We start from the raw sequence: 24,523 nt of genomic DNA, 5'->3' as shown, positions 1-24,523 counted from the left end.
ATGTGACACGAAGGAGTCACTTCTAGAAAATCATTGTTAAAACTATTCTGTCGCAGGCTTGCATTGCAAGGGCACTTGCAACAACGGAATCAACTTATTTATCCAGGAGGAAGGGGACGATGATGACATCAATACATTACTAATTTCTTAGAACAACTTTTTCACTGCTGGTGACATGACCCTTCTGCCTCAGAATAAAATCAAGATGTCACCGTAAAGATGATATTTTCATTTCCTAATTACTGTCAGTCCATATTCCATATAAACACTTTCAAAATAAGATTAGTAATAATGTAATAAAAACTATAATTACAAAAAGGTGCTACCAGTCACTACATTTACCTTATCTCTGTTATTAAAATTTTCATTATCATGCTCTAGCACCACATATTCATTTCAATAAGAATAACGAAATTGAGTATATTCTAGAACTTCATAGTTTTTGATTGCCTCTCAGTTGAACGTCACAGTGATTGCGCATAGGCTTCATATTTCTTTGGTATCAGGTTTGAATCTGCAGTTCAAGTGTTCAGCCGGTGGATTTTCAAAACACAAAACCGTCAGGGTCCTTGTCACATGATTGCTGCACAAGATCTCTTGAGCTCCTGCTTGGCATAGGCACTCTGAGACAAAACGAACAATTTAATTTTTTTTTCAACAAGTATTGGTTTTCAAGAACGCATATCTAAAAAACCACTGAAAATATGTAGGAAGACAATTTCACAATAAATTTAGTTAACTTTCACTTTTATTCAGAACACATTTTTCCTGCCATTTCCGAGATATAATCAAAATTCACAAAATTTGGCTCCCCCTCCCCATCTTTAACCCCCCCCCCCGCCTTAGGGACGGGGACTTTCAGTACGTTTACTTTTTAATCACTTCTAACAAATTTCTTACTGAGCAAATGCTAGCTTTCTGCACTTCTTCAGTTCACTTTCGTTAAATAATGCAGTGGGTATGGAGCTAATTCATACTGCACATACGTAGTTCTGAAAATTTTCGTCCAATTTCTTGTTAAGGCGCTGTCCATAAATGATGTTACACTTTTTTCAACATTTTTGACCCCTTCCCCATTTTTCACAAAGCACATTTCATAAACTAAGTTTTATAAACCTATTCATATTTAAAAATGCTTGTTGTCACACTTCTTACTCTTTCCTTCCCCTTTGTCACAATTTCACCCCCCTCCTAAAGATTATTTATGTTGTAGTAATCCACAAATACTTCTTTATTGTTCATCAGGATTGTTGAATTCTTTGAGGAAAGAGGAAGTGCGCGATTCTTTCGAGACAGTTTGAAATCTGTGAATGGGAAGTGTTTAATGTTTTGCCGTGAAAGTGTGTGTTTGAAGTTCTGTAACTTTTGATTGGTTGAATAAAATATAACAAAATAGCATATCAAATTAAAGGAAATTTAAAGCTTTACAGCTTTGTGATTGACAATTTTCATGAATACTGATCCTGGGAGGCACTAAGAGCCAATATTTGACAGAAAGAGAGAATTTTCCAAAAATCATCGATTTTTCGTAATATATACCCAGAAAATTATTTGAAATGTGACAAATGTGTGTAGAAAGTTTCATAGGAAGTTTATTTAGCTTGAATTTTTATTTTAAACGCATTTTTTCCATCGTTTCCGATATTTTCTCGAAAAACCCAAATTTTGTTTCCCCCTTCCCTCCCAACTTTAGCTCACCCCATAGGGGCGGGGAATTTTATTATGTTTACTTACTAACTACCCCTAACAATATTCTGAAGTCAAAAATTATCGCATATTCCATGCACACTGCACCTCTGTTTTGAGGCTGGACTATTAAGCAAAACGTAAGCCTAATTCATAGAAAAAAGGAGTAAATCTTATTGTACTCTTGATTAATGCTCAAATTTGCAATCAATCTCAGACACTTATCAAAATACAAATTTCATGCCATTCTGATTTTGGTAACTACATGTGTCATCAGGTGTAAAATTCAGCACAAGGCTTGTAGCACACAGCCTCTTCAGATATTCCTTATTTTTGTTCTAGGCTGGATACAATGACAGGATAGTCTGGAGTTTACTGTATACACATTAAAAAAAAAAATGATTACAGAATATATGTTTAAGTGGACAGAAATAATCCCAAAAATGTTGCAATATTTGTTACAGGGGCTCTCTTAAAAGCTGCTTTAATATATTCTAATATTGTGGATATTCATTCTGAGCATTCGTTATGTGACCAACTGTTTTCCAAGTTTGGTGGAGGCTTTGTAGTACAGACATGGTCCCTTCTTCCTCAAGGATGTGGTAAATTCTTTAATAATAACCCTCAATATAATTTTATATGTTAAATAAATAATGTTAGATTCTGTTTTTTAGTTTTTTTAATGATTTTTGCTGTATAAATTCTCTAATTAGTTTTGCCTGTATGAAATCAATATTTAATTTTTAGGTATGGGAACTAGTAGCATATTAGCAAGTGCTGTCATCAGTGTTTTGTGGTATGTTACAGGAAAAAAGTTTAACAAATTGTCTGTTGTGCATGCTGTAAGTTTATCATTTTTATTATATCTTTCATGCATAAATCATTTAAATTCCTGCAATTTATAATATTATAGACCTTACTTAAATTGAGTTGTAAAATTTTAATGTGTACTGCAGCATAGTTTTTTTTTTTTGTAAATGTTAACCCAGTTTTGAACTAGTAAGTTTCTCTGGGAAATGATTTTTCAAAAATATGCATGCTTTGAAATCGATTAAAAATATGTTGCACTTCAACTGGGACTTTTAAGGTTATGTGTATGATGGAAGTGAAATTGTATAATCTGGTGCTTTTATTTCACAGAACTATATAAATGATTACGTTGCAAATTTCACAACGGTACCAGCTATGTCTATTACTACATTTCCCTCTTAAATGAAAAGTTTTTTTTAAATTATTATTGTTTTTATAATTTGATACAATTTATCTAAGGGCTCAAGGCTAATAGTATGTTTTAACTCTAGTCTAAAGTAGACTAGAATTAAAACATACTGTTTACTAGAATTGAAATAAAGTTTAAAATGTGGGATTTAAACAAGTATGAATAAATAATAGATGTTTCAATTATTGCAATAAAATAAAGTAATTATTTACTGGATGTAAAACAAATCCTTTAGAAAAATTAACTTTTTGAGAAATATCCCTCTTACTCAGAAGAAGAGTGCAGTTCTCCATAATTTTGCATTTTGTTTTGACTTCTTTGTTCTTTTCAGTTATTTCTTGCCTCTAAATCAGGTTAATAAATGATCTTTTCAAAGTTAAGAAAAAAAAAGTTCTATGCAGTAATGCTGTACATAAGGGAGAAGTTATGACATAGTTTTCCTCTTTTTTACAATCTGCTGTATTCCATTTTATTGTATACATGTCAGTTTCTTTGATCACTAAATATTGTAATTGACTTTTGCATGACTTTTCTTATGTGTATGTATTTTTGTACACTGCTAAAGAGAGTTTTATTTATTTTTTAAATTTTAATGAGTCTTTTAATCAAGGATTATCAATGATTGACTATTTAAAATCAGAACTCTAAAGGAAGTTTATTTTATTTGTATGGCCATTGAATATTAGGACTCTACTGATACATCAGCCAGGCCGATGGTTCAAAATTGTAACCATCGTCATTGGCGGCCGATGCTAACTTGAAGAAAACATCAGCCCATCGGCCTTGAAAAACATCTAAATGTTAATGTATCGCCGATGTTTTTCGAAATTTCAAAAGGAAAAAAATTTTAACTTTTATTTATCTATTTTTTGCTGTGTAGATAAAAGTAAGTACAGCATAAGGCTCGAAATAGGGCAGCAACGGGACCAACACCAATTTTGGACTTAGGAAATAGGTTGAGGTTCGGATCACTACAGAAATTTTGACAACATGCCAGACACTTATCAAACGCTCACTATGATGAGAGTTTTAAGAACTTTATGATCTTTAGTTGAAATAATTACAGTATGTATTAGCATGTTAGTGGAGAGGTTTAGTACAAAAACGAGGTTCGAATATGGGGGATCAACTATTATCACGGGATGAAATTTCCGAAAATTTTCCTTCCCGAACAGAAATAGAAAACCTCGATATTTCCCCGAATTTAGCTTACCCCTTTTATCTTAACACTAAACAAATAAATACTCAAGGTGCATATTCTGACAGATAATCTGGCCCATATTGAAGACTTTAATTGCAGTAATTGCTCTACCATAAGAATATTGTGGGAAATGCCGAATTCAGGGTATGTGCTTCAAGCATGTTCTTCACCAGACAAGCTCTATGCAGTCAGGCAATATCATCCTGGAAAACAAAGGAATCTCCAATGGCTCAAGCGTAAGGGGAGGTCACAGTATTTCGTCTGCATACCTTTGGCGCCTCAAAGTGTCATTCCAAATGATATGCAGGTCCGTATGTCCGCCTATGCTGATTCCACCCCATATCATCCAACCAACTCATCTGTATTGTGACCTTTCATGAATGAATGTGGGGTTATTCAAGTGCCGCTTTCCCCCCATACCAGAACACCTCGATTGTCACACTCCAGATTGATTTGTAACTCGTCTGTAAACAGACTTGGCTCCAATCATGTTTCTCCCCATCATTTTTGATGTTCAGCAGCCCATTTTCTTCAGGCGGCATGGTGGCGTGGGGTCAATGGAATGCAGACCATTGGCCTACTTGCATAGAATCCTCCCTCATAAGGCCAATTACGTACTGTTTGGCTGGACACTCTTCGTTCTGTTGCCAAGACCAACTTTCTTTGCAGCTGCGTAGCATTCTCTGTTCTGTTTTGACGGGCTGTTAACAGTCTGTACCAGTCATCAGTTGCTGTAGTTATGTATGGCTGACCTTGCCCTGGTTGACGTCTAACATCCTGTCTCTTGGAATCGATTCCACAGCCTTGCAACAACACTTCTGGTGACTTCAACAGCATCTGCGACATTACGTTATGTTTGCCAGGATTCCAGTCTGCCTATAACATGCCATGTCATGGATTCCAGTAAATCACGTTGTTGAGACATTCTCAAGTAACCTTGTCTCAAAAAAAAAAATTGCACAATTGAATTTCACTGCTATGCAATAAAACGGACGTTTCTGCAACATCCGGATTTCTGCACTCATCTCCTTTTTCTGGTTTTTGACATCATAAACACTGATTTGTATATAAAGGTTTCTTCTTCCGTTTCCTGGTAGGCTTCAAATTATGGATGATTCATTTTATGTTACTTATTCGTATACGTCTTTGCGTAATTTTGTTGAAACCATGTGCTCCCTTAATTGTTTTGAGCAGTGTATCTATGTATGTATATAGAGATGAACTAGTGTGTTGTGAAAATTTTCAAACTCTTCAAAATGTGCCAGAATGTTTGGGAACCCCAACCTTCAGTGGGGGGGTTGGTGTAGACAATCTCTTTTCATTTGTTGGGCCAATGTTACCCACAAAGGCCTAAGTTCTGAATTTTCTTTTTATTCCTGTAAAAATAAATTTATTTCTACTCAATGCATTTTTATCTTAATGAACTAATGCTCTTAAGTGCAAAGAATGAGGAAGATTTTTTTTTTTTTTGGTTCCTGCATTTTTTCAGTTTATGTTAATTATTGTTTTAACTAATGAGTTTTGACTGTGCAAGTCTTTACTTTGATAGTATTATTTATGTAACATGTTTTTAATATATATTTTTCCTATCTAAAAATATACCTTTTCTTAGGTGCTTCACATTGAACAGCTTCTAACAACTGGAGGAGGGTGGCAGGATCAAGTGTCTGGAGTCATGGGTGGAATAAATAGAGGATTTTCTGAAGCCACTCTTCCCCTGCATGTGCAGGTTAAGCCATTGCAATTATCTGAAAACATTGTTGACAAATTGAATTCACATTTACTACTAATTTATACAGGAAAAGTGAGACTGGCTAAAAACCTCTTGCAGGTTCGTAAGATAATATATATTGAGTACAAGTCATTAAAAAAACATTAATTTATTCTTTTTGCAGTAAATTTAGATAAAATATTATATACAAAATGTTTACCCCTTGATGACATGTGTTTGTATCAAGTAAAGAAAAAGGGAAGCAAATATTTCAGTTTTGTTGTTGATGGGTAAAATATATATCACAAATGAAACCCTTTGAATGAAATGAAATAAAATGAATGAAAGAGAGGGCTCAACCGAACCAAGCACTGGGACCAGAGGTCTATTGCACTAGTCCCCAAACAGAAGTCTAAAAACAAACCAGTAACTGAAGCAGAATTCAGCAAACACCTATTAGGAATATCATGAATCTCCCATGGTTCAAGCAAATGATGACCAATGTGTTCAAACCTATAGGCAGAAAACACTTCACAATCACACAGGGTGTGAGCAGGGGCGACATTTCAGCATTTCATTTGGGGGGTGGAGTTTCTTAAATGTGTATTACCACAGTGTGGTCCCAAACAAACATTAGCTAACAGGAAGTGGTCATAAAACCGGCTTAATATGAATAAAAATTAGTGTTTAGAAACAATTAAAATGTTGATTCATTTTCTAATAAGTTATCATACAAAACATCTCGATACTAAAGTTTTTATACCTTTTAGAAAAGTTTTAATACATGATTTTTGGAATTCGGAAGAGCACGGAATTGTTTTACTAATCTATCTGCTCAGTGTCGTGCTGTTTTGCCAGTTATACATACACCATACAGCTAAATAGAAAAGATGGTGAAAAAGCTCATGCCCTTTAGCATGTATGACTTCGTTTGAATTTTTTGCACATTGCACTTCGAAAATAATTCTCTAACCTCCTGAGACATAAAAAAGTCTTTCTCTACTAGCTTAGCTTATTGGAATAGTTGAAAAATAATTGAAGCAATAAAGTTAAGTATGAAAACACTTTTTATATCCGGCTCTTCAAAATCACCCATGCAACTTTAAAAATTGTGAGGGACTTAATTTTTCATCATTTAATAATGTAGTCTCGTCGGCCATCTCAGCTTCATTGAGATATCATCTGCCTCCAGCTCTGTTATTTACTATTTCAGACTGATGAGTCAATAACAATGACGAAAATGCAATCTCTGGATGTGGTAACCGGTCTTGTCGGTATTTTGCTTGTAATTTTTCTTGCCCCATGCCAGCAATTTTACTCATATAGAACCAGCTATACAGAAAAATAATTATTATCAAATCTTGTGTAAATTTCATTCGAAACTTAATCTATTACTTCATACAAAATGTTAAAAAATCAATGTTTAACTTCACATCATCATGTGGATTTTTGTCACTTTTTTTTTTTTTTTTTTTTTTGCGTCTTTTTAAAATTGGTTCGGAGGAAGAATTTTTTTTGAAAAGCCTCACGTTTATTGAAATGTAAAATTTATTTTCAGATTCAGTTGTAGATTGAACTAGGGTAGTATGGTGCACAGATCATTTGCAGTTTGAACTGTGGCTTTAATTGTCCGAAAATTGAGGGTAGCGGATTGAAGATGTTTTGATAGAGTAAAGCATTTTTCAAAAATATTCCTCAATACAAATTGAATAAAAATTCAAACGAAGTCATACATGCTAAAAGGCATGAGCTTTTTAACCATTGAAAGAATCGTTTTGCAATAATACTTCCAGTCGTCAAATCACCGCTTTGGAGTTAAATGTTTTTTATGGTTTTACCTAACTCTTGAAGACGCTCCGAGGCATCTTGTGTCACTCCGAGAGCCCCATAAAAGGTATTTGTTGATATGTTTTTCTAATTCAATAATCAGATGCATTTTTAAGAAGTTTCTATGAAAGGATATAATGCATTGAGCAGCTGAAACGTGTTTCTAGCAGAAGAAAGCGATGAAGACTCATTAAATAAATATACACTTAAAAATGAGAGTAAAATTGAATGTAAAATATCAAGGAATTTTTTTTGTGAAAACCTTGCAGCCACACCACTTTGCACAAGCCTCTCATATTGGACATACCATCGTTATACTGGGCACACAAGTAATGAAATATTTAGCCTATATGAGGAAATGTCTTCTTTAGTTAAAACTAAACCATGGTTCTCTATTAGCTTTCTATGTTCTGAAAAGGCGGGAAAATACTTCATGAATATCTAAGTCATCATCCAAATAACGAAAAACACTTTTTCTAGTCTGGGAATGTGTCGGGTTTCATCAAAAAATTACTAAGAACCAGCGAGATTTTTTAAAATGAACATTGATGTCCGACTTACATAAATTGAATTCAACCGTTTTCTATCATTCTATTGAAAAAATTTGGGGGTGCGACTGCCCCCTCTTGACCCCCCTATTTGCCGCCCCTGGGTGTGAGTAATAGTCTCCTCCCTGAAACCATTTAGTAATTAATGAAACAAAAGGCCGAAACTGAATATCTTGTATTGCTTCTTTTTAACTCTGACTAAGCACTTTTATGATACTTAGCATGTGAGGCCTGCTTTTGCTTATATCTCAGTAACTAGACCACTTAGAAACTTCGGGATTTCACTAAATGATTTGCTTAATCCTAAGGTACAACTTTACCCTGAAAAATTAAAATTCTAAAATAAAATTGTTATTTCCGTTAGGAATGAAAAAAGCAAATTTCATGTAATTTCTCCATCAAATGATTAAATATAAAACCCACTGTTAAATATTGGTTGCCTTACTACAGTAATATTAAGAGTCACTTTTTTTAAGCTGGACATTTTTAATAGTTGATGTCTTCAATTTTCGTAAAAATTTCAGGATGTGTTAGTGGTACTATGATAAGAAAAAGAGAAGTTTCCTATTTAAAAAACTGAATTGTTTGTCATTGAACATGGGTCAAAGTTTAAGATAATGAAAAAAAGAGCTAAATATATGATTGCTTTGCTTCAAAAGCAAAGAGTGAACCAAGCCAATTCTTTTAAATAAGGATATTACTTAATACTAGGTACATTCTAGTATAAATATTTTGGTGACTCACTCATGGCTTTGAGGTCAAAGGTCAATTAAAAATACAATTTCAAAAATCTTGTTAATAATCTAATTAATATCAGCTAAAGCCGTGAGTAACCCTTGGAAATAAGTATATGATTAACTACTCACCACAGTATAGTACTAAGAAAAATATAAAATAGCTTTCGTTTCTTTTGGCTTTACTGGTTAAACTGTCTCAAAGTCGATAATTCTTTAAAAATGGCTGTTTAGAGGTCAATAGCTTTGATCGTGACCTGCAACAGCTTTGGGACACAGCTGTAGTTATAATCCAAGTGGTATAGTTTAAGGTCCAGGTTAGAAGCCCATGGCAACTAATCAACTTTTTTAATTATGTGGTCTGAAAGTTGATAGTTTGAAAGAACAAGAATCAATGTTTTAGGTCAATTACTCTATAACGCCTGAGTCAGTAACTTGGAGCAAGAGCTGTAATTATGCTCTATGTGGTGTAGTTTTAGACTCATGTCAGAAAAACATGAGATCTAATCATCTTACTTAATTAAATGGTCTCAAAAATGATGATTTCAGTATAAAAGAGCGCTTTTTCACGAGTTTATATACGGTCTACTCAAAATCTTATATGCTCAAACTCACATAAATACTAGAACGAATCAACAGCCAAATGTACTTTATGCTCCCGAAATTTCATGCTTCCAGTCTAATAAAATTTTCCGTAACCTTGACCACAACATGGCAGTTCTTCTGAAAAAGCTGATCACCGCCATAATGGTCGATTTCACGGATATTGGAGGATAGGTAGCAGGTTCCTGCTTCTATCCATGTAAACGTAAGAAAAGAATAGTTTAAGCTGAAACAGGACTCGCTATTTAGCCTCCAATATCCGCGAAATCGACTATTCTGGAGGAAGAGGTTTGACGGTCTGGGCGGTACCATGTTGGATGGCCGCACACCCCTCCACGTCTTTGGGAGAGGCTCTGTCACAGTTGCGAGATATAGGGATGTGGTCTTGGAGCCCGAGTTAGTTTTAATGGATGTTAACACTAGACAACATACAGCTCTTCTGGTCAACGAATTTCTGGAAGGGGAGGATATTCACTCGATGGATTGGCCAAGTAGATCTCTAGACTCCAATCCTGTAGAACATGTCCGCAACGCTTTCAGGAGGGCAATAACAACTCACAACACCCCTCCGGGGACCATTCATAGCCTGAGAACGGCATTGTTGAACGACTGGAAATAATTGCTTAAGGATCCCATAAACTGCTTTATTTCAAGTATAGGTAAGTAAGTATGGAGTCACACTGCAAGGCCTATATGTCTGTTAGAAGGGACCGAGCCCCCTACTAACCCCCTTTTTTTTAATTTTGCAATTGCTGTTTCATACCATCCGACTCTAACGAGTGTTATTTATGATCATGCTTGTGTGTTTAAAATTTTAGATGGTTATTTCTTTTGTATTGTTTCAATGTATGTACATACCAAATTTCATTAAAATCAGTCCAGTAGTTCTGAAAATAATTGACCAAATCTGAAAATTCTCTTAATTTCTTACACCAGTGTATTTAGCTCTTTTTTCTCGCGACCCTAATCTTTAACCTCCACCCAAGGGCCAACAAGTCATATTAGAGAGGTAAGAAGCTTCACTTTTTCTTATCATAATACTAGTAAAATATCCTGAAACTTTCAGGAAAATTGAAGGTGTCAACTATCTGGCCCCCATTCACTTTGTCTAGCTTAAAAAAAAAAAGACTCTTAATAGTAATCATAATGAAAATTTTGAATGATGACTTCTCTGGAGGAAACTTGAAATTTATATCCACTGTCATTGCTTTCTTAGGATTTTTATCCTCATCTATGCCAATAATCGAAAACGGATCTAAGTAAAGAGACATATTAGGATTTCTATCACGAGTAACTTGTATGTTGTGAAATATGAATTAGTTTTGAAAACCTTTAATATTAAAATGGTTCTAATTAAATTAGCACACAAACAAATCCTAGAGGGGAGCAAGAATTAGTTTTTAGTGCCAAATGCTTAAAGTTTTAGGCACACAAAACTTTTTTCCTTTTAGTATGAAGCATTTCCATGAAAAAAGAGGTGAAATTTCATGATGATAACATTCTTCTATTTATGAAATACATTTACACTAAAAAGAATAAAATAACAGAATTAAAAGAAAAAAAATACTAAGTACTTTCATAATGCACTCAAAAGGACGAAATAACTCTTCCGGGTCAGAAAAGACAATAGTTAAATCTTCCTGTAGTTTTCAATTGTTCCAAACAAAAGACTTCACAAGCGAAGAAAAGTGCGACTGAAGTCAATTCAAATCAAACTTTCCCAGAAAAATATGCATGTTTCAACACTCAAATTTGTGACAGAAAGTTATATAATGATAGGAAATTCTCTACCTGAGCCGCACTTTTCCTTGTTCAGGGTGGCGACAGATCAGGGAAAAGTCAGGGAACTTTATTGATCAGGGAAATATCAGGGAATTTCGAATAAATAATCAAAATTCAGGGAAAATTGATTGAATGAATTTTTTCTTTTTGCTTTGCAAAATTAAATACCCTTTTTTCCTATGCATTTCCCCCCAATTGTTTGTAAAAAAAATAAAATTAGTGAGGTACGATTATGCACTAACACATGTTTGTGCATTTTTTTCCCTTAAGGTCAAAGTATTGAATCTTAAGTTATTAACCACAGGATGAACTTCCTAAGCTTCTGTGTCTGTAAAAGTGTTTATTTTACGTAGTTTGATTTTTTTCTGCCAGGCGTTCCATGCTACATAAAATAAACCACCCTACAGGCAAAGAGGGAGCCGCCATTAAAGACTTAGCTCCATTGCCTTTACTCATTATCTTGAAGTAGCTAGCGTACTGTAATCACGATTTCAAGAAAAAATCTTTTTTTTTAAATTGATACTGCTAAGAGCTTAAAAGGTATTTTACTTGGCGTTTTCAATTTAATTGCTAAATTTATAGTAAATGAAAATCAACTTTGTTTTTTGCCATCTTATTATTCGCTGTCGTTTTAGATTATACGAAGGGTTTTTTTTTTTCAGACTTTAAAATTCTTTTATTTTAAAACCAAGTTATATACTATAAATTTTGAAATTAATTATTGTTTTTTTTTTAATTCAGTGTTGTTTGTTACAAAAGTTTCTCTTTTTTTTTTTTTTTTTTTTGACTAATAATGAAATCATTTGAAATTGCGTTGTGTACATAAGTAAATATTTTTATTATTTTTTAATAGTTAAAATGCTGTATTCCTTCATTGAAACCTAAGTTCTTGATTAGGGAATAGCTCAGTATGACTGATTGTTTAAAGGTTCCAATTTGTTTTACATAAATATGTCCATTATTTATGTAAGGAAAACTGCATTACTTCTATACTTTCCCAATGGGGTGTTTTCCTTCAGTCAAAAGTACTACTTTTAGTCATTGAAATGGATAGAATGAGCAAAAAAAATTACATGAACCTAGAAAATACTTTCATTTTCCCAACAGTTTTTTTTTAAATTAATTTTTTTAAATGTCCGATTTTTCAAACAAGGCATGATCTTTATGACATCACAAATGATGCATTTTGGCGCATAATTCTACCACGGTTCCACGTTATGATAATCAAGCAGCCAATTAAAATTGCGCTCTACGCGGGCTACCAACCCTATCGTTGCCAATACACGTGAGTAAAGATGCGAATTCAATATTTTGTACTGCGAACGGCAACATTGAATGGCATTTCATCATTTGTGATGTCACACGACAGAAGTGTAAACAATGAAAGCACGCAGATTAAGTAATTTTTAAAAAAAATTTAAACAACCCCATTACTTGTTATTCTTGCAGCAACAATTATGCTGCTTGAGAATTCAGTTCAAAATTATTTCCAATTAAACTTTTTTACTTTTATCATGATTAGATATGTCTATGCGGTTTTAATAATTTCTTAGATTTCTTATGTTAACAGGTTACTGGAAGTAAAGTATTTGTTTTAGATTTCCTATAATATTTCTTCGTAGGTAATTTAATATATTATTTTCACTTAAAAAAAAAGCTTATTTTCAAAATATATTTTTTAATTAACAGCTTAAAATGTTTTAAACACTGCATTTTATTTAATATGCAATGGTTTTCAGGTAGGGTAAAGGAAGAAAGCAATTATCCATGGTAATGTTAATCAGGGAAATTCACTGAACTTTATCAGGGAAAAGTCTAGGAACTTTTTTTCGCCATTCCTTTCGCCACCCTGTTGTTTGTGGAGTTAATAGTCCTTACAAAATATCATTTAATTGTTCCTTACAAAAATAAATACTATATTCTCTCAGTCCTCATATTATTTGTTATTTTATTGGAATAAATTAAGCTCTTCTGAATCATTGTTTGAATGATAATGTTACAATTATTTTTATTACTTCTCTGGTAACTAGGAATAGTTTCTTATTTTATCAATTAATTTTACAGTTTAAAAAATCATTTTGTTTGATTTTAAAAAAAAGAGAGATTCTTATTGCCATGGACTAACTTGGTAAACTTTTAGTGTTATTTCCTTTTGAAAAATTGTTTCTTTGCTGTTCAAGTGTTTATTAAAATTATTTGAAAGATTAGTGTTTTCAGTGCACAAATTATTATATTTCAATGATGCTAAATAACACTCTTTTCTTTTGAACTTTGCAGTATATTTTTTGGCAAAAATTTTATGCACTTTGTGCCTTTGTTGGGAAACTCAAAAATTTGTTTGTGGCCATAATCTCTTATATAATTAAAAACTGAGCGTATCTATGTACGTCCAAGCTTCTTCTCCCGAACGACAATGAACTGACCATCGAACCAGGTATCGATGGATTCGTAATCCTCCCGTCTTCATGTTTGGCTATTTAACAAAATCCTCTGATTATAATTAGCGGAGATATCAAACAAAAACTATTAACTATGACTCTTAGATTTCAAAATCAAATCCTTATTTATCGAAGGCTTTCCTCCATTCAAATTATTATTCAGTGCTTCATCTCAACTTTCCGCAACAATGCTTTATTAAAATGTATAGCGTGAAGAAAATCATTGAGATGAAAGATCTGTTGCCATTTTTTTTTCGAATATGCACAGGTAAAATTCTTGTTTTTGTTTTGAGGCTTTTCCTGTAATCAGGGGATTTAAAATGTTTACTTTTTGGGGGTTTTCCGCAACATTTCACTGACTTTTTTTTTGGTTCAAGCCTGAGTGTTGAACTTGCGTCACTTGACATAACTTTTATTTTCGAGGTGAACCATGCAAAGCCGGGCGACGCAGCTACTTTATACTATAAAATGTGACTCAGCAGCTGTACCAAATCATGTTCGTCAGAGTAACATTATTTTTACTGAAACAAACTATAATGAATTAATTTTTTCCTTTATTTTTATAAATTGTGAAAGAAAAATAAATGAATAAAATACGTTTTTTTTTTTTTTGCTACAAGTCTAGGCATACACTCACATATATTATTTTAAATTATTGACCATTTGTGTAAAATAAAGTGCAAGATATATGAAAGTACTTTTACACCTTGATTTACCAAGCTTAGGAATAATTTGAGAAAAATAAATAAATATGGATCAATAATATATTGAGGAAATTGCTCATTGGTTAAATAATTATGTGGACAGCCTAGAGTTTTGAGAGTAGTAAAAATACACTTAATGCTGTGGGTTATTTTTGTGAATTTAAATGACTGTTTAACTGATTATTTTCAAATGAATGTAAAATACAAATTTTAATGACTTTTGAATGTAACTATTTTTTTAGACAGTTATTCGCAACTGGTATGCAAGAGATGATACAGTTGTAAAATGCTTTAAGAACTTAATTACTTATTCTATGCAGATGAAAGAAGCTTTGCAAAAAGGTAAGTCGGCATTTGTTTTTAACAGTTTGAAGTTTTGAAAAAAAATTTTGTTTCTCTCAATAGAAGAAAAATGAATAAATTCTAAATTTTAGAAATATCTAAATAAGCCTTCATGTGTGTCCTTTTTAAATTCCAATCAAGATAGAATAAAGAACTAATGTTTTCAAGTTTTATCTTATAAGTTTTCTAGTTTTTCTTTGACACATAATAAAATTTTTGTTATTTACGTCATGTCAGACTAATTATAAATTTGAAAAATAAAACTGTAATATTGAATGATAACATTGTAATCAATGAAGAGCAGTTTTATTTCATACAGACTACCGATCAGTTAGAAAGAACATAACTGCCTCCTCTCGGCTCATGAGAGGTTTTTTATACACAACTTAAGAATATTCTAGAACAATGCAGATTCAGTTATTTATATATTTTAGAATTTTCTACAAACTTCGAGATAGCAAGGAAAGTAAAAGAGGATTTAATCAAAAGTCAAATCTGAGGCTCGAACTAACAATCTCTGGATTCGCAGCCCAGCACTTTCTCCATTCTGCCAACTGGGCGCTCGCTTACAATACAATTTACAACAATATAACAATAGTAGTTTAAGATTAAACCTTCATAACCTCTGTTGTTACTTTAGGGTTTAAGTGGAGTTTAAACGTTTTTTTAGCAGAAAAGCTATAATTGGGAAAGAAAAAGCTTTAGCGTAAGGCTAAAATGTCAAAGGTTAATGAATACGTTTACGTATCTTTTTCACTGACTCTATGTGTTTCACCTCCAGTTGAAAACAGAATTCAAAATTCAGTCATGATATCTTTAAAGAAATAAACACCCAGTAGCAAATATTTCTTTGCAATTTGAAATAAAAAATTTAGAATCCTACTGAGCATTGAGAGAATATAAGTTTTTTTTTTTTGAAATGCCAATAATCCAATTATCGGGGGGGGGGGGGGGGGGGGAGACATAATGCCTGTCTTAAGACTAAGTATTGTTGTACAAGTACTTAATGGTAGTTGGAACATGTCAGTTAAGATTTATAAAAAGATAAAGTGCAATATCGCCATGCTTGCTTGCTCTCTCAGATTGTGAATCGTTTTTTTTTCTTTTTTGAGCGAAAATACATTGCTTAATTTCCGTAACTTAGATAGTGTTTTTGCATTTTGCGAAAAAATCCAACCGTAGCAGAAACCCTGTGTTACATTAGAGTTGTTATTTTTGGCTACTTTAATTAAGGTTTGCTGTAAAGTTTGCCATATGAATCTTTTTTTTTCTTCACATAATTAAGTCTACCCCCCCCCCCCCCAACACACACAAAAATCCACTTTTCATGGAGCTCATAAGATGAAAAATATGTAAATCATAGAGAAGGGATGGGCACATGTGAACATAGTAGATTTTACTATTTCTTTGTTTTAGCAAGTGTTGTATGTAATTTTAGCAAAGACTTCTAGTAAAGACATAATTTGCTTCTAACTGACTAATTATGTGGAATAAACTATTTTAGAACATTAAATTACTATTCGGGTGATCTTGTGACAGTTTATTCATTTATTTTTACTTTCTTCTATATCTAATATATAGAAGAAAGTATTGGATTCGTGCAAATTTTCGAATTTCGAATTTTGACGGATTCGAACGTTTTGAGGTGTGCTGAGTTCATTTCGACTATTTTTGGAAAATGTCTGTCTGTCTGTGTGTGTGTGTGTGTATGTATGTGTGTGTGTGTGTGTGTGTGTGTATGTATGTGTGTCACGTCTGTGTGTGACCAGTTTTTTGTGGCCGCTCTACAGCAAAAACTAGCGCATGAAATCGAACGAAATTTGGTACACATGTGTGCCCGTATGTGAACTTGTGCCCATTGGTTTTTGGCGCGAATTCCTCCAAGGGGGGTGGAGCAATGGGACGTTTTTTGAGTTACGCGTGCTTGCTATTCCTCAGGAAGTAACTGGCGGAATCAAACAAAATTTGGTCCATATGTTGCCATTAACAGGAACAGGTGCTGATTCAATTTTGGTGTCAATAACTCAAACAGGGGTTGAGCTATAGAACGTTTTTTTGTCGTCAATTGTGACTGCTGTATCTCAAGAAATAATGAACGGAATGAAAGAAAAATTTATCGGCAAGTAGCCCTTAGTGGGTATAAGAGCTGATTTTATTTTGGTGTCAACAGCTAAAAAGGGGGGGTAGCGCAATCACCCGTTCTTTTTTTCCATTGTGAGTACCCTATCTCAAGAAGTAATGCTACGTTCTGGTTGAAATTTGGAATATATGTGAATCCATACGTAAACAGGCTTTGGTTCAATTTTGACGCCAATCGCGCCAAGAGGTGTTGATTTTTTTTTTTTTTTTTTTTTTTTTTGCGAATAAAAATAGCTTTATTAATGCAACAATAAGAAAGATAAATCGTAATAGATTGTCGTCTGCGTATTTCTCGTGATTTTAATTGTATGGAAATGATCGGAAATATTATCTCAATGATTTAAAATTTTTAACTGTTGCCATCTTATGTTTGTTAACAAATAAAATATTTGTAAATAATTCAAGCAAGGCTTTTAAAATAACTTTCAATTTTCGCTCTTTGCTTTGCTTTTGCAATAATTCAGACATTGGGACGGTCGTCAAATTTTTGCATGTGTAATTTTGTTTTTGTTGGGAATATTGCTTCCTCGTCAAGCATGGGGAGGGATCAGAAAAAAAAAAAAAAAGAAAAATATAGAAGAAAGTTTCGTGATGGCCCCAACATACTAGTTATTTATTTATTTATTTGCTTTTTTGCCTCCATTAAGGATGTTTTGTTTTTTGAAGTTATACAAAGTGTATTATTTTCATTCTATCATAAGTTTAAAAAATGTGTATACACTAAAAATGTTCATTTAGCTTTTTTATAATCAATTTATGAATTATTAATAACTTCTTGCAAAAGAAAAAAAAACTAAATGGTTAGTTAAATAATTTCAAAATTGTTTATTGTTATACTCCATAGTAAACTATTTCAAAAATGCTGCATGATTAAGAAGACTCTTAATGTAAAAAAGAAAGAAATGCAAGAATTAAAAAATCAGAATAGGATGAAGCACGTATGACATTGTTGCCTTCAAGTTAAGAAGTTTGTTACTGTTTAATCAATTGTTCTAACTTTAACTTTCTAATACGTATTGTGCAGGCTTAAATTTCTTCTTTTTTTATGTATATTTATATTAATCAAATGATGTATACTTATATTAATCAAACTCAGAATAATAGAATATCCAAACTTTTTCGACAAAATTTATCATCAGTGAGTCACGTAAAATGAATGCATGCAAATTAAAAAGAGTGAAGCTTGTTATTCATGAATGGGCAAAACAGTTTCAATAACTTTGCAGATATAATTTTAACAGCATTAACACATTTGAAAATTATGTTAATTTTTTATATGGTCAAAAAATTAGAATGATCAATTTACTCCATGTAAATTTGAAAAGCAGCTAAAATATTTGCACACCTGTTAACTGGTAAATTGCGACAAGTATAAAGCTCAGCTCTCAGAAAATATTACGTTATTCCTTTGCTCAAGATGGGTTGTCAACTTGATAATTCTGAAACAACGAAATTGTGTATTGTATCATTGTTTAAAATTAGGAAAAAAAATCACTTTTGATAAAATGAATATTTTGCAATCTACGGTTTTGAAGATTTGAAAGGAAAATAGAACTGGACAACTAAAAAGTAACTGGAGTAAATATGGTAAAAAACTTCTAACAACTACCAGAGATGAATGCAAATTCATGTAAATCGTCCAAAATAGTCATTTTAAAAATGACTCTGACATCAATAAATAATCTGTACTCTGGAAATAATCTGTAGTTATCATGTGCAAGTCAACTACGCTTGGACGATAACATCATTTGCAGTTTCAATTGCAGATCCTCAATGTAAAGCCAAAGATAACGTGAAGCAGAAACTTGCACAACTCTCCTGGAGCAAAGAGAAGTTTATCTGGAGGTAACAAAACTGAGAAAGTAGTTTATTCAGCGATGAATCTTTAATTCTCATATTTGTTGTCGAAAAAGGTGTTCAGGTTTGCCATTTCATAAGTGAAGCGTTTGAGAAATCTTGCATATGAGGCTCTGTCAAATTTGAGAAATCCGTAAAGGTATGGAGATGCATGAGAGCTACTGGAACTGGGCAATAATGTATCTTTAAACAAGCTGTAAACTCTGCAGTTTATCAAGATATACTGGATTACTGCATGATGCTCTTTTCTGAAGTACATCAGTGCCATATGCAGTGGCATATTTATCTTTCAGAAAGATTCTTTTTCGTGTCACACCTCTAAATCAATTTGTATATGGAAAGGGATTTTGGTATTTAACTGGCAAAGCAATTCTCCCGATCTACATATGATCGAAAATTTGTGGCATATTCAGATTTATAGAAAAACATTAAAGATCAAGTTCCCACAAAACTGAATTCATTGCTGCATTGAAGAGGATATTTAACAGTTTTAGTAGCGATGAATGTAAAAAGCTGGTGGAGTGCATGCATGAGACAAAGGATTAGAATTATGATTCTAGCAAAAAGTCACACGACAAAATACTGATATTGTTTTGTTTGACGATGTTTCTTTCAATTTTAATTTTTTAATTTCTTTACTCAATATAAACCGTCATCACCATTTATTTATGGATTATTCTGTTTGAGATTATTTTTAATTAAGTATAAATGGAATGTTATGTACATTTCAAAGTCTAAAAAAGGCGGAACATTCATTTAAATACCTACTTTGCTCCTACATCTTGTAGGATTAAACTTTTTTTCCAAAAATTGTTCTATTATTTTGAATTTGGGTTGTAGGTGATTTAGAAAAGGTGGGACATTTGATGAATACATATTGGGAACAAAAGAAAATTCTTGCACCTGGGTGTGAACCAGCCAATGTAAAGAGAATAATGGATCTTCTCAGGCCATTGTGTTTTGGACAACTATTAGTAGGAGCTGGAGGCGGAGGTTTTATGTGCATATTAACGCAAGAGGAAAATGCTCTGGAAATAGTTAGAACTCGTCTTTCAAGCTTAATGGTAAGTCATAAAATCAACTTTTTTTTTTTACCTAAGTGAAACTTTTTATGGTAGGACTTTGAAATTCTGATCTGCAAACTTTTTTTGTGATGGAAGTGATGTAGTTGTTTTTTAATTGTTGCCAAAAACAATAAAAATAATAGCAATTATAAAGTTAAAATATTCTAGTTTTTGAAGTGAAACTTTTATGCGAGAACTTGAAATTATGATCCGCAACCTTTATGTGGCGGAAGTGACGCAGTTTTTTAATTGTTGCCAAACACAATGAAAAATAATAGTAATTATAAAGCTAGATTTGTTATTAAATCTAACAAACTAATTTCAAGGCTAAACCTAAGCAAGTATATATCGTCGCCTCAGAGCAACAGTAAGATATCCAATCCCAAAAATAACACTAAAATATCTTACTGTTGCTCTGAGGCGACGATATTTGTATTTTGGGCATTTTAAACTTTTCAAAAAAAAAAAAAAAATTGCAGTGCAACACTTTTCCTGCCCACGACAGTGTTATTGCTTACTTTTCTCATTGTTTATAATCTATTTTCTTCATTAAATGTACAATTTGGTTGTGCATATACCTGAGAAAGGTGCAGAACAAACAAGAGCATGTGTGAAAACAAGCACATGAAGTGACAGTTCAGAATATAAAAAAGGAAAGGATAAAAACTTCATTTCAATTGTGTATGTTTAAGACACATTTTTTTTTTTTTTTTTTTCTGCTTTGAGGTCCTACTGATAAATGTTTCTCTTTGACTATAGGAAAATAGCAAAATAGAAGTTCATACTCCAACCATTGATCTAGCTGGATTAAGCATTCATTGGAATTTTTACAGAAAGTATTATGGCAAAAAATAATAATAATATTGTTACTTTCCAATTTTTACACTTTTGCATTTTAGAACAGAGTTTAAGATAAGAATTATGATATTTTTTATAAACCACACATTCCTTTGAATATCATTGGATATTTGCTTGTTAAGTAAGAAAGTGTTTTTTCAAGCACTTCATCAGGTACTTTAATCTGCACATTTTTGATAAGAGTTTTGTAAATGTTGAAAATATTTCAGGTTTTGTAGTTCTATAAGTAATTTTAGAATGAGAGAGACCATTGCATTTTCATATTAAACTATTTTGAATGAAAAGTACAACTAATTATATCTATATGTAAAGATTTTCAGCAAGCAAATGTTTATTTTGCAATCATTTCTAGTTGGTTGAAACTGATAGCAACCAAAAATAAACATGAAATCCATTTCTGAGAAGTTCAAGTATTTCCAATCAAGAATGGCAGCGAAATGATTCCTTTGTGTTTCTGAAAGTTATAACTTAGCATACATTTTAGTTTAACTTTTCAGATTCTTTATTCATTCCTCAATTAAACCAACGTCCCTATAATGCTAAATGCTTATCCTTTTCCTTTTTTAACTTAACATTCAACAGAAATGAACTCAAAATGAGGGAATTAGGACCAGTCAATATTGGTACGGAGGCCATTGCCATCTAACGGAAGTATTAGAAATTAATAGAGAAGAAATTTACAATTGCTAAATTTCTAAATTTTAACTCGAAATTTACCAACTAACAATTTGATTTAAATTGTTTGGATCCATGGACATAGCAATGCCTTTGTTGGATGGCTGCTGGGTAGTGCTGTTTTAAGAAATATTACAATATATGGATATTAACGAGGCAAATGTTTGAATTGTGTGGATCCATTCCATCGCCATAGCAACGCCATTATTGGATTGCTGCTAGATAGCGCTGTTCTCCATACCAGAAGTCAACGCAGATGTTGACAGAAGTTCACTTTTTCAGGCAAATGTGATAGGTATGTATTATCACAGGGGTATTGATTGAGCACTATGGCCAGTTCAATGATTGACATAAGCCTTTGTATATTTTTTGCTGCAGTTCATTGCACTAATGTAGCTCAAGCTCTTTCACTCATGTTAACTGTATTTCTGTGGAAGTCAAAGAGACAGAAGTAAATAAGAATGATGCATGCATACTTTTAGTGTGATTTCATAATGCAGCACAAATACCATATTTTTCTTGAAACTTTGATGTGTTGATCAATCAAATTTTTTTGTTACTATACATGCTTGAATGATTTTATTGTGCGAAGGTATTATAGACTAAAATTTAACTTTTTGCTTCAGTGGTGGTACAGATATAGCATATTTTCTTTTCTCTAAGTTGATGGGTTAATTTTTCAAAATTATAGTTCTTGGCTAAATTTTAACTTTTTTACGTTGAAAAATTAGCTGAATTTCCGATGAATTTTAACATAAAAATCAAGGTAATCAAGAAAAATAAAGTCTTGGGACTCATCTGAATAATCACAAATGCAATAAAAGTCAGCAGGGCATTAAATAGTGAATCATAAAAATGACGTCCGGCTTTCATGAAGCAACTTTCGTGGAGCAATCAATAAGCAATCTTCTTGATTGCTCCAAATATTTAAAATACGCAATGGGGTTGTTGATGTTTTATGCTATCAAGTGATGTCACACTTTTATTGAGAAGGGATAGGGTCCTGAAACTGAGTTAGTGACAAAGGGGTAGAAGAGGCTAACAAGAAGTGTGACATCACACATCTTTTTACTCACAGCCATCTTAACACAAGGCCTGCGCGCTCATTCAACATGGTCGCCCGTGAAGGCAGTTTGTTTACATCTCATAATAGCTCTACCGTGAATAAAAATTTAGATTTTTTTATAATCCATTAAAAAACACAGTTAATTTTTACGTGAAATACTCCGATATATCTTTAAATTAAAAATTTATATCGTTTGAGTTTTAATATCGACACAAATAGTTCTTAAATAGTAAACTAAATTAAAATTCATGCATGACACATTAAATATTATATTCGCAATAAATATATAGATAATGAATAAAAATGAAAATTTTAATGTGTAAAAAGAAAATACACTTCAACTTCAAATCATAATGCAAAAGAAAGTACGAAATAAATTTTGCTTACTGTAAATAAATTGTAAAATGATTAAGACAGACGGGGAAGACAAACGGGAAGTGCATATTTCTTATTCAATAAACTAATAAATATTTTGCATTTTTCACACGAATGATTTACAGTAGTATTGATTTCCTTTGATAAAAATACAGACAAATGAAAAAAAAATAATAAGATGGAATAAAATAAACCAATATTTAGCCATATTTCTAACTGTTACAAACAAAAGAAACAGCATACATTTTTGAGAAAAAAATCACTCCAATACCCAATAATAATTACAAAACATCTGAACAATTGAAACAAACTAAACAATTGGTATAAAAGGACAATACTGATGCATATATTTCAGAGTAAAAAATATAATTAGATTTATCATGAGTTATCTGTGAGTTTTTTTTTTTTTTTTTTTTTTTTTGGAGAAGTTATTCTACAGTATGTTATAAATCATTCGCATAATATTTCTCAAAATCAAGAAAATGGTGTGAAAGCTAAGCTTGTAATGGTCATGTACCACATTTCTAATGCATGGCTCGCTAATAGTTGTTAAAAGCTTTAATTCATTTTCATTTGCTATGAATTCCTCCAAAAAAAAAAAAAATCCACAACATTTTAAAATACATTTATATAAATAGAAGCTGGGTTTAAAAGAAAAAGTTGGTGTTTTTCAAAAGTCACGATTTCATGTATCTATTAAACTGCGCTCTTCAGATAATTCATATTAAAAAGCTCCTTGAAATTTTAGTTACAAAAAATAATCATTTACCAAAATGAAGACAAAAAGTTTCGTCATTAAAATCGAAAGTAATAAACGTGTATTACATGAAAAAAACATAAATAAAAATGTGTACCTTTCAATAATAGAGTATAGTACCTTACAGAAATAGAAACTGCTTTAAAAGTTAAAACAGTTGCTCTTTTTAAAGAACCGCGATCTAATGTATTTATTAAACAGCACTCTTCAGCCAATTGATGTTAAAAAGTTCCTTGAAACAATAGTTACAAAAAATAATCATTACACAAATTGAGGGCAAAAAAGCTTCATCATTAAAATCGAAAGTGATAAAAATATGTAGCATGAAAAAACATACATAAAAATTCGCCCCTTACAAGTAAAAAATCCTTAAAATATTACTTTACAAGTACAGTAAAACTCCTCTAATACGGACACTATCAAGACAAAATTTTTTGAGGGGTGTCCGCATGACAGAGGTTTAATAATACCTTTTAATTTTACCTTAGAATCGAAGAATTAAATAATGTCCACATAGGAGGGGTATCCGCTAGGAGGGATTTTACTGCATTTATTTTTTATTATCAATTCTGCTTAAAAATAACCATTGGTAACCACACTTACCTTCTTAACATTTTTTAATCCAACAATAGTAGCTTCAAACATATTTGGAGATGTTAAACATTTGATACGTTAAATTTTCACCACCAAAGTATCCCAACGGCTTATAATGTAAGCTTGACGAAACGTAACGATTTAGCACAGTCAAATACAAAGAACAAAAAAGAAAACATTTCAAGTCTCCATAAAGACAGTTGATAACGTATTCGCACATTTGGAATAAATATTACTTTGCTATTTGATACTAAAGTTGTGAGATGAAATACAATTTTGCATCCGCAACGAGCAGCTACTTGAAGTCCACAACACTGTTTGAACTAAAGGGATTTCCCCGCTC

General features: G+C 32.2%; 1 protein-coding gene across 1 annotated transcript in view; it reads left to right on the top strand.

Moving 5' to 3' along the window:
* The window catches only part of LOC129220642 (L-fucose kinase-like), a 46,545-nt gene extending 25,827 nt beyond the window's left edge, over positions 1 to 20,718 (top strand). Inside the window, exons 10-15 of the mRNA XM_054855071.1 lie at positions 2,151 to 2,288; positions 2,434 to 2,528; positions 5,719 to 5,937; positions 14,696 to 14,795; positions 19,632 to 19,855; positions 20,615 to 20,718. Coding sequence (XP_054711046.1) covers positions 2,151 to 2,288; positions 2,434 to 2,528; positions 5,719 to 5,937; positions 14,696 to 14,795; positions 19,632 to 19,855; positions 20,615 to 20,710 — 872 coding nt within the window. The 3' untranslated portion in view covers positions 20,711 to 20,718. The remainder of the gene's footprint in view (positions 1 to 2,150; positions 2,289 to 2,433; positions 2,529 to 5,718; positions 5,938 to 14,695; positions 14,796 to 19,631; positions 19,856 to 20,614) is intronic.
* The last annotated feature ends 3,805 nt before the right edge of the window (positions 20,719 to 24,523 follow it).

The sequence above is a fragment of the Uloborus diversus genome, chromosome 4, assembly GCF_026930045.1.
Source record: "Uloborus diversus isolate 005 chromosome 4, Udiv.v.3.1, whole genome shotgun sequence".
Taxonomy (NCBI): Eukaryota; Metazoa; Arthropoda; class Arachnida; order Araneae; family Uloboridae; genus Uloborus; species Uloborus diversus.
Note: the sequence above shows the minus strand (reverse complement) of the source record. Positions and strands in the feature narration are given on the sequence as shown.